Source organism: Corapipo altera, unplaced genomic scaffold (assembly GCF_003945725.1).
Source record: "Corapipo altera isolate COAL_440 unplaced genomic scaffold, ASM394572v1 268, whole genome shotgun sequence".
Classification (NCBI taxonomy): domain Eukaryota; kingdom Metazoa; phylum Chordata; class Aves; order Passeriformes; family Pipridae; genus Corapipo; species Corapipo altera.
Window position 1 is genome coordinate 8,620,726 of NW_020884901.1, and position 11,143 is coordinate 8,631,868.

An 11,143-nucleotide genomic window follows, 5' to 3' on the forward strand; every position below is an offset into this window, starting at 1 on the left:
CCACAAGCAGGGACTGACCAGGGTGAGTTCACCCATGTCACCCAGTGTCAGCCTCGTTTAGGCAGGTGCTTAAGCCTGGCCTAAACTCTAAACATTCATTTGTGGGCTAATTAGTGAGAGGGAAGCACTGAAGCAGCTCCCTGAAGAGCCACTTCCCTCCAAATCCCAGTGGTGTTGGGAACTTGCACACCAGGGGAGGTTTAGATTCACTATTAGGAAAAATTTCTTCATGGAAAGGGTTGTAAAGCTTTGGACCAGGCTGCCCAGGGAAGTGGTGGAGTCACCATCCCTGGAAGTGTTCAGAAAACGTGTGGATGTGGCACTTGGGGATGTGGGTTAGTGGTGAACACAGTGGTGGTTCTGGGTTGACAATTGGACTTAATGATCTTAAAGGTCTTTTCCAACCTTAATAATTCCATGATTCTCTGAAATTCTCTGTAGCTGAGGCACAGGCAGGGAAGGGCAACACACTGGAAAGGACCAACAGCCACTGTGTGAGCAGCCACAGTTAAAACCTCTGCTGTGTAACATCACTTAATGGAACCATTGGCTGAGACAGTTAATGGCCTGAGAGAATTGAAGAAGAAAAAAATCAAAAGCTTTTTTGTGGTTTAGAAATCATTCTGACTGCAGTGATGCTATTGGCTCGTTGTCAGAAAGAAATGCTTAACATTTCCCTGTAATTTCAACTCTTGCTTGGGTTTTTAAAGCTCAGTTTTATATCATATTTAGTATTGTGCTTGCTAGCAAAATACTCCCAATTAATTTACTTTTGGTTGAAAGCTTGTCTTTATATTCCCCCTCCCTTTTCTGCCCCATGATCAGAGATTGGTGGGTTTGGTTTAACCCAGAAGTTGCTGTACCAGAGCTGAGGACATTTCAGTATTTAGCTGGAGATGCACTCCCTCCTCATAGGGACTCACCTGCCATCCCCAGCACTTCCCAAAGTGCAGACAGTTGGGCAAAAGAACATCCAAAAGAAAAATTTACATCATCAGCTGTTTCCTGTGAATGTTTTATAGGATGTAATCATAAACCTGTTTCCAGGTTCTGTTCCTGGCTGTGCCATCGACCCATAGTGGATTTTCCTGACTCATCTCTGTCAGAAATTCCTCGTAATTGCTGATTTTTTTAAGCACTGCTCTGTCTTTTCTTGTGTGTGCAGCTGGGCTGCTCTACCCTTACCCCAAGGACTGCTCCCAGGCCCTCCTGAATGGAGAAGCCACCTCTGGGCTCTACACAATTTACGTGAACGGGGACAAGGCTCAGCCTCTGCAGGTCTTCTGTGACATGGGCGAGGACGGGGGCGGATGGATCGTGAGTATTGAGCAGCAGATCCCACCCTGCTCAGCTGGGGCATCCCTCAGAGTGTGTATTTGATCAGAGTAGGGCTGACTTGTCTCTAAATCTGGGGAATTTTATCCTAAAACAAGGTTACCAGCTCTTTCAGTAGTTGGAGGAGAGGTGCCTCCAAAGGCTGGGTCACATCAGTGGTTTCAGCACCTTGGAAAAGCTACAGGGGCTGCTGGAATGACCATCTTAGGATTGACACACACCTTCTAAATAGTTAGCAAGGTGAAGGGAGGGTGAACTGACTCTGTTTGGATGAGAGACAGACTGAATGAGGTTAAAGCACAAGCCAGGAGGAACACTTGTTCAGCACATGGAGTGGTGGCCAGCAAGTCTTCCCAGGCCACTGTACAAGGAACAGTAAATGAATGGCATTAAAAATGTAGTGATATCCTCAAACCTGAACATGCCAGAAGGACCTAGGGCACAGGAAGGAAAAAGGAGCTGGAGAAATGCATGGCTAGGAGAGAGGGAATGGAGAAATCCTTGGCTGAGGAATACAGAACTGCAAGAGGTTGTTAAAAGGGCAGAGAGCAGGAACTGAAAGCTAACATCATATGGGGGAGCCTGGGAACTCATCAGAGAAACCCAACAGAGAAACCAGAGACTTAAAAAACCCAAGGAGCATTCAACAGTCTGGGTATAATTCAGTAATTGCAGTGAGGCTCTGCTTTGGGTGGTATAAGAAGGGGGGAAGGAGTGTGAAGTTCTGTGTTTGTAAAAGCCCCAGGGCTTGTCCCCTCTCTGCCCAGGGCAGTCTGTCCATGACACTTGTTCCATGTGGGGTTGTAGGTGTTCCTGAGGCGTCAGAATGGGAAGGAAGATTTCTACAAGAACTGGAAGACTTATGTGGCAGGTTTTGGAGATCCCAAGGATGAATTCTGGATAGGTGAGTGGCAAGAATTTGTCTTTTTTTTTAAATGAAAAAAAAGCCCAAAATATTGGGAACCACTTAGGAGCTTCCATTTAGGTAAGAGTGTTTGTAAAGGGGAATTGTGGTCTGGGGGAAGGAGGGCAGGGAGATCCTCTGTGAGGTGGACTGAGGTCCAAACCTGTCCCTGCCACTGCAGTTCAGAGATGTCATGTTTGGGTCACCAAAGGTACCCACCCAATGCCCACTGGTGCTCTGGAAGAAGTCAGAGGTGACCTGAGAAGCAACTGCAAACCACCTTCTTCCTGTGCTCCTGGGACACCCCCAGCAACAAACCCCTGTGATTCAGAGGAGCCAAGCATGGAAAATAGATGTGGAAAACCAACATTTTGGAAAATAGAAGTGAAACTCCCACATTTGGGAAAATAGAAGTAAAAACCCCCCACATTTTGGAAAATAGAAGTAAAAACCCTACATTTTGGGAAATAGAAGTAAAAATGCCCACATTTCAAAGGTTGTGCTGCATTTTATTTGGTTGTCAGTGAAAGACAATGATGATCACACAGCACAATTTTGGTTGCTTTTCCCAGTGAACTTTCTGCTTCTCTGGTTGCAAGTTAAGAGCTCTCTCAGTCAGCCTGGGTTTATTTATTTGCTTTTGTGCTGACAACCCCCTCCAGCTGAACTTTCCTCCCCAGTGTTGAAAGTTCAGTCCTCACCTGCTTTATTTCTGCAGCCCACTCTGCTCCCATTTATGGGATGGCAGAGACACAAACACAGAGGGACAAACAAACTGTGCTTCTGATTCAGAGAAGCCAAGCAGGGAAAACAGAGGTAGAAAACCAACATTTTGGAAAATAGAAGTAAAAAAACCCCCACGTTTCCAAAGGTTGGGCTGCATTTTATTTGGTTGTTAATGAAAGACAACGATGATCACACAGGACAAGTTTGGGAGCTTTTCCCAACGAGCTTCCTGCTCCTGTGGTTGGAAGTTAAGAGGTCTCTCAGTCAACCTGGGTTTATTTATTGAAAGGAAGAGGGTCTCTCAGTCAGCCTGGGGTAGTTTATTGAAAGGAAGAGGGTCTCTCAGTCAGTCTGGGTTTATTTATTGCAAGGGAAGGGGTCTCTCACTCAGCCTGGAGTTGTTTATTGAAAGGGAAGGGGTCTCTCAGTCAGCCTGGAGTTGTTTATTGAAAGGAAGAGGGTCTCTCACTCAGCCTGGGTTTATTTATTGTAAGGGAAGGGGGTCTCTCACTCAGCCTGGATTTATTTATTTGCTTTGGTGCTGACATCCCCCTCCAGCTGAACTTCCCTCCCCAGTGTTTGTGCCCTGCCTTATTCCTGCAGCCCATTTATGGGACGACACCATGGCAGAGAAACAAACACAGGGAGACAAACAAACTGCTCCTTTTTGTCCACAGGCCTGGAGAACCTGCACAAAATCACTTCTCAGGGGCAGTACGAGCTGCGTGTGGACCTGAGGGACAAGGGGGACACAGCCTATGCTGTCTATGACAGGTTCAGTGTGGGGGATGCCAAGAGCAGGTACCGCCTCAGGGTGGATGGGTACAGTGGCACAGCAGGTGAGAGCAAATATTGATCTTTTTCCCTTCTCATTTATGATTTCTCCCCCACTGACTCTGTAATTATGGGTGTGTTGATCAGTTCACAGCAGGTACCTTTTCTCTGTGTGAGGTGTTTGAAAATAGGAAGGTATCAATGTGTTTTATGTTTCCATTTTAAACCCTCCAGTCATTTTGGTGCCACATATCACGGCCTGCTTATGACAGGATTTAAACAAGTATATTAAATCACAGTATATATCTCATCTGGCCAATCTTGACTCTCATCTATGATTATTGATTGTTTTACTTCTCCTTTATGATTTTCTCCCCATTGGCTCATGGTAACTGTGTGCATGATAATCACCATCACAGCAGGTACCTCTTCTGTGTTAGGTGTTCCAAAATATCAGTATATTTTATGTTTCCATTTTAAATCCTCCAGTCATTTCGATGCCACATTTCATGCCATGCTTGTGACAGGATTTAAACAAGTATATTAAACCACAGTATATCTCATTTGGCCAATCCTGACTGTCATTTATACAGCCAATAATAGCTTGGCACAGCCTCATTCCTTGTCAGTAGAATTTGCAGCAAAGGCCTGCTATAACATGATTTATAATTTTGCTGAACAAATCAGCTGCCTTTTGTAATCACGCTGGGGCAAACCCTGCAGCCCTTACTGAGTCCTCTTCAGGGCTTCAGAGGATTAAGAGATAAATCCAGTTTCACAACCTGTCTTAAAAGGAGATAATTTCATGCTACTGGTGCAGGGATGTGTGTGGGGTCTGCCCTGTGACCAGCACAGGAACTTTATGCACAGACTGTAGAGATACAAAGGATATGCAGCAAGAGAATTAATGTCTGTTTAGTTTAGGTGGGATATTGGGAAGAAATCCTTCCCTGTGAGGGTGGGGAGGCCCTGGCACAGGTTGCCCAGAGAAGCTGTGGCTGCCCCATCCCTGGAAGTGTCCAGGTTGCAGCAACCTGTTCTAGTGGAAGGGGGTGGAACTGGATGATCTTTCAGGTCCCTTCCAACCCAAACCATTCCAAGATTCTATGATTTAAGGCAAAATACACTGGTGCAGGTTGGTGGAGACTCCTTTGGTCTTGATTCCCTCCTTGTGAATTGCTTTGTCCACACTTTCAATTGAACTGCATAAAAACAAAAACCCACTTGATATGTTGGGGATTAGAAACCACCTGGGAAAATATTTTGATTTGCTTGCGATGACAAAAATTGTGCATTTCCTTCTATATTAAAACAAGTCCAGTTTTAAAAACTTAAATACACGTTGATGATTTAGACAGTGCATGGCACAGTCCAAACATTTGCTCCAGAATGGGCATTCCCATGAAAAACCAGGCAAAACACTGACCTTGCTCTTCCATCTCCTCCCATCCAGGTGACTCCATGACCTACCACAATGGAAGGTCCTTCTCCACCTTTGACAAGGACCATGATTCTGCCATCACCAACTGTGCTTTGTCATACAAAGGTGCTTTCTGGTACAAGAACTGCCACCGGGTCAATCTGATGGGCAGATATGGGGACAACAGCCACAGTCAGGTGAGTTTGGGGTTGGAAGCTTCTGTAATCCTTGAGAAAAAGGGGAATTGCAGTAATGGATCTGTCTGATGGTTCAACCAGATATCAGAGCACCAACCCAGCCCATTCTTCAGGATCACAGAGAAATATATGGGCATTTGCCCACAAAATAAGGATTTAACATCAGCTGTTGAAATATTGATGGTTTTGTCTGAGTTCCCAAGGGAATATCCCAATGTGCAGGGAACAATTGGAGTTTTCAACATGTGAAACAAAATGTTCTTCCTGCCCTGAAAGCCAGGCAGGGAGGGACAGCTCTGGGGGGCAGAGTTTTAACAAGACCAAGCTCAAGGTGCTGCACCTGGTCCAGGGCAACTCCTGGGTTAATCCAGGCTGGGGATGAGCAGATGGAGCAGCCCTGGGAGAAGGGCTGATGGGGGACAGGCTGGACATGACCCAGCACAGAACCCCCCGTGCCCTGGGCTGATCCCCCAGCATGGGCAGCAGGGCAGGGGGGGATTCTGCCCCTCTGCCCCTCAGATGAGACCCCCCTGCAGAGCTGCTCCAGCCCTGGGGAACAGCACAGCAAGGACATGGAGCTGCTGGAGAGAGTCCAGAGGAGGCACCAAGATGATCAGAGAGCTGGAGCAGCTCTGCTGGGAGGGAAGGCTGGGAGAGCTGGGATTGTTCAGCCTGGAGAAGGGAAGCTTTGGGGTGACCTGACTGTGGCCTTCCCGGACATGAAGGAGCTACAGGAAAGATGGAGAGAGGCTATTTACAAGTACTGGAGTGCCAGGACAAGGGGAAATGGCTTCCCACTGACAGAGAGGAGGTTTAGAGCAGATATTAGGAAGAAATTCTTCCCTGTGAGTGGGGTGAGGCCCTGGCCCAGGTTGCCCAGAGAAGCTGTGGCTGCCCCATCCCTGGAAGTGTCCAAGGCCAGGTTGGACGGAGCTTGGAGCAACCTGGGCTAGTGGAAGGTGTCCCTGCCCATGGCAGGGGGTGGAATAAGATGACCTTTAAGGTTCCTTCCAACCCCAACCATTCTCTGACAGCCTGTGGGTAGGTCTGGACAGGTTGTACATTCCCTGGGCTCCCCAAAGCCCCTCCTTGTTGTGCCCAAACCAGAAAACAACCTCAGCCTGAAAGGAAAGCACCAATCCTGACAAGAGCAGTGAATGTGTGACCTCCCACTCTTCATCTTCTCCTCCCCAGGGCGTGAACTGGTTCCACTGGAAGGGCCACGAGTATTCCATCGAGTTTGCAGAGATGAAGCTGAGACCCTCCAGCTTCCGGAACCTGGAAGGCCGACGGAAGCGAGCGTAGAGCCCCGGGGAGGGCAGGGGGAGGGGGGGACGGACGGACGGACGGACAGGGGGGTGTGGGGACATCCTCTGGCACGGCTGGGGTGGCTCCGAGCAGCTGGCAGCCGTCCCCAAGCACGGGTGACCCGCGGCCCCGCGGAGGCTTCGTTCCCGATGACAGGCCTTAAATCTCCCGGCTCCAGTATTCCAGCTGCCCGCCGGCGACGTCCTCCACACCAAAGACAACCATCTCAAGGGTTGGATGTTGGGGTCAGTCATTTTTTATTTTTTTTTTATTTTTTTTTTAACCCCCCCCCAGAAAGGCTCTGGGATCAAAAGTTCTTCCACGTTCTCTGAGTGTCTCTCGGGTGGCCCAGGGGAGGGGAGGGAGAACAGCTTTGTACGTTGGGAGTTTGTTTTAGAACCAGCCGTATTTTACACATGGAAAGGTGTAAGGTTTATTATTATTATTATTATTATTATTATTATTATTATTAGTTATAATGGAAATTCGTCAGTTGTTTGAAAGCCTTTTTTTATATATATATATCAAGTACCACAGAGAAGGAGGGGATGGGAAGGGGAAAACAGTATGATTTTAAACTAAAGCATAAGATTAATATTATTAATATAAAGACAAAGTAATAATAATAATAATGATGATAATGATAATAATAATAAGCTACATTTTTGTCATTTTGAAGAGAACCATGCTTTGGGAAACACAGCAGGACAGTGTCTGATTGTAAATTTTTTTTTATAAATAAAAGCACAATTACTTTTAAATAAATTTCTACCTTTTTTTTTTTCATACATGTCGAGTTTGTGCATGTCCAGGATATATTTAGATGGGGACATAAAAGACAGGCTGAGAATGATAAGGCTGCTGAGCCCCTGCTGAAAACTGTTCTTTAGTCAGTGACTGGTTGTAAGTATTTTGGTGGGTTTGTTACAGTGAAATGCCCGTTGCTTTCCAAACATCATCCTTATTTTTCCTGCCCAAAAGCTTCTTACCTGTTTTCCTAAGTGTTACTGACCAATGTTTGCTCCATCCAGGTGGGAATAACTAACAAATACAAGGAAAATACAGAGTTGTTGTTAGGAACCATTGGCAGCTTTGAACACTTTGTGTAAATAAAGGGCTCTCTTTTTTTTTTTATATGATGAAAATAAGTGTAGTTCCTCTGTATCACCCTCTTCAGTTGAAGACAATAAAAGATCTTTTGTTTTAATCCAGTCTCTCTGCCCTACTTCAAGGTTGCATTTTTCAAACAGAAAAAGTGTTTCTGTCTCCTCCTCAGTGCTGTGTAAAATATCACTAAAAACCTTCCAAACCAGGAGGGAGGAAAGGAAGGAGAGAAGGAATCATTTCCCTTTGCTCTTAGGTCCAGTCTTCCTACTTTATATATATATATTTATATATATTTCATTGTAATATTGTTGTTATTTTTAATTGCAGTCCTTCCATCACTGCATTTCTGAGCTGTAGCTGAGCATTAACCCTTGGGGATGGTTGGAATGAATCCAGAGAAGGCCACGGAGATGTTCCAGGAGCTGGAGCCCCTCTGCTCTGGAGCCAGGCTGGGAGAGCTGGAGGGGTTCACCTGGACAAGAGAAGGCTCCAGGGACACCTCATAGCCCCTTCCAGGGCCTAAAGGGGCTCCAGGAGAGCTGGAGAGGGACTGGGGACAAGGGATGGAGGGACAGGAAAAGGGGGAATTGCTTTAAAATGAAAGAAAGGTTTAGATTGAATATTGGGAAGAAATTCCTGGCTGTGAGGGTGGGGAGGCCCCGGCACAGGTTGCCCAGAGAAGCTGTGGCTGCCCCATCCCTGGAAGTGTCCAAGGCCAGGTTGGAGCAACCTGTTCTAGTGGAAGGTGTCCCTGCCCATGGCAGGGGGTGGGACTGGATGATCTTTCAGGTCCCTTCCAACCCAAACCATTCCATGATTCCATGCTCATGTCCCAGGACCATCCTGCTGTTCACAATCTGGACTGAAACCTTGGCAGTGCCCCAGTGGGAAGAGCCTGGTGGATGCTCCCCCAGTGCCAGGGTGTATCTGGGACCCCCTTCGCTGTGAGAGAGCCCTGGGACAGCAGGAGTTGCTGGGTGGGGACACAGAAGGTGCTGCCAACAGGAGCCCCAAAACCTGGGTGTTTTGCATTATTAATAATCAATCTCAGCAACGGATTCCTGTTGAAAAACCATTTGACTGTGGCAGTCGAGGACAAGATTTAACAAGGAACAGGATGATGCTTGTTTGACTTGATGATCATGAAGGTGTTTTCCAGCCTGGATGATTCTATGATTCTACATTTCAGAAATGTCTTATTTCTTTAGGTATTTACAGCTCATTTCCCAGGAATTGTCTCACACCAGGCCCAGCTCTCCTTTGCTGGGCAGGGCTTTGGGAGCACGGACTGAGGCACACAGGGGTGGTGCAGGGGATTTACCCTCTGGGAGCAGGCAGTGCCCGGCTGGGGGAGTGAGAGAATTCCTGAAAGAATTAATAAAACTTCGGAAAATCGTCTGCTCATCCAGTGAGTATTCCAGCATCCCTCGGCAGCCCTGCTCTCCCCTGCTCCATGCTGAGCCTGGTTGCCAGCAGATGGCACGAGGGGTCCGTGTGGACTGTGCCTGCTCTGGCAGCACCTGGGAATCCTGTGGATACCCAGCATCGCTCCAGGCAATGCCACTCCTCGCTGCTGCCTCCCCCCCGTGCTGACATCCAGCACTCTGAGCTCCCTCCCTGCTGTTGGGGTCTCTGCAACAGTGGTTTTGTTGGGAAAACTATCTGTGTTTTGTAAACCATCACCCCATGGCCACTTTGCATGCTTTGCAAGCATACCCATTAAATAAAGTTAATTTTTGGCTTGCAGGAGCAGGACCTGAGTCACAGCAAAAGCAAATATTGAGGAGAAACTTCCTTCATTAATATTATTCCGGGTAATTTCTTTCTTTCATCCTCCTCCCAATAGAATTTACACTACTGAATATTGTTTGTTTTGCACAGGGAACACAAGTCACCTTTGACCTTTTAGAGCACTGGCAAGGGTGTGAGCTACAGCACTGTATTAAATTCATTCTCTATTAATAGCCCTCCTTTGGTGTTTATCACAGCATAAAAAAGAACACACGCTCCTCTCTCGGAATGCTTTCCAAGTTACTGGGAAATGGCACTAAATCCGTGTAACTGGGCCCTTAGAAGCTCTTGCAGTCTGTTTGCAGACATCCAGGGCAAGAACTGACATTTATGAAATGATTTCCTCATTCCCAGTCCCAGCCCAGAGCTGCCTGTCCCTGGCTCTGGTGTCATTCACCTTGGCAGCTCCACAGGAGCTGCTGGAGATGGCTCAGGTTTGTTCCTCTCTCCAGAACAGACTCTGCACAGGAGCAGGATGATATTTCCTGTAATTACCCACTGACAGATGCCCTGTTTGGTATTTTTTTATGGTTACCACTGTGAGAGAGGGACTGGCACATCCTGGGAGTAAAACATGCCAAGACACCCCCCAGAACTGACACGAGCTTGGTTTGGTACCAACGGCTCCACCAGGGGCTACTGGGAGGGATGGATATTCCCTCTCTGGTTTCTCTCTCCTGATTGTAACTTGTGAGAATTAGTTTAAAAACACCCTCAGTCTTGAAATCCATTTATAAACTGCCCAATCTTAGTGCTGGTTTTAATCCTCAACATGACCAAGCAGTTTGGGAACCTTGAGGGGGCAGGAGAGGAAGGGCTTCAAAAATGTTTAAGCAGAGAGGTTGGAGGTCTCAGAGGCACTGAAGGAGGTGCTTGGGAACATGAGGGGGATTTATAGGGTTAGGACTGTGTCCATAAGGTATTTTTGAGACAAAGCATCTTTTCCAGTGTCACTGCCCTACTCTTACTGCAGTCTCAGTAAAATATCAGGCTTGAATTTCTTAAGTTTGGGTGAGGTGAGTGCTTAAATCAATTGGGAAAAAGTCAGCTGGATAGAGAAATCTGGGGGACTGAGGCTGAAGCTGATGGCAGCATTTAAGTTAGTAAATCCTCTGGCTTTTTGTGAGACTTGGACTATTAAGTGATGTGTTTTTTCCCGAATCCAGGCACAAGGGTGAGGCCACACTGAGTGACATCTGGTGTGTTGTTGGAGATGACAGATACTTCAGATTCCTCCACCTGCCAGAGTAACACCTTGGTATCATCTCAGTTTGACCCCAGAAGAAGACTCTCCTCTGCTGCACCACCTCTGGGTGCAGCTCCCTCACCTCCCTGCAATTCCATTCATGGGAACTGATCTCACCTATTTCTGGGCTAAATGTAACCACAAACCCAGGGAATCTTGCCTGAGCCTGCTCTGGTGAATAAGCCCAAATATTGCAGTGATTTGTGACAAAAAACACCTTCTAGTTCCCACCTTCCCTGTACAGGGATGTCACTTCATTCAAAATTCCAAGTTTGACTTGCTTTACTTTAAGAGCAGTTGGGCATAATTGGGGTTAAAGAGCATGAAAACCAAGA

The 11,143-nt window shown here is 46.9% G+C and overlaps 1 protein-coding gene across 4 annotated transcripts in view; it reads left to right on the forward strand.

Moving 5' to 3' along the window:
* TNC (tenascin C) overlaps window positions 1-7,877 on the forward strand; it is a 47,979-nt gene extending 40,102 nt beyond the window's left edge. For all 4 annotated transcript variants that reach the window (XM_027649960.1, XM_027649961.1, XM_027649962.1 and 1 more), the window contains 5 exons: window positions 1,166-1,317; window positions 2,143-2,239; window positions 3,643-3,804; window positions 5,193-5,356; window positions 6,551-7,877. In XM_027649960.1, the coding sequence (XP_027505761.1) occupies window positions 1,166-1,317; window positions 2,143-2,239; window positions 3,643-3,804; window positions 5,193-5,356; window positions 6,551-6,661 (686 nt within the window). In that variant the 3' untranslated portion in view covers window positions 6,662-7,877. The remainder of the gene's footprint in view (window positions 1-1,165; window positions 1,318-2,142; window positions 2,240-3,642; window positions 3,805-5,192; window positions 5,357-6,550) is intronic.
* The last annotated feature ends 3,266 nt before the right edge of the window (window positions 7,878-11,143 follow it).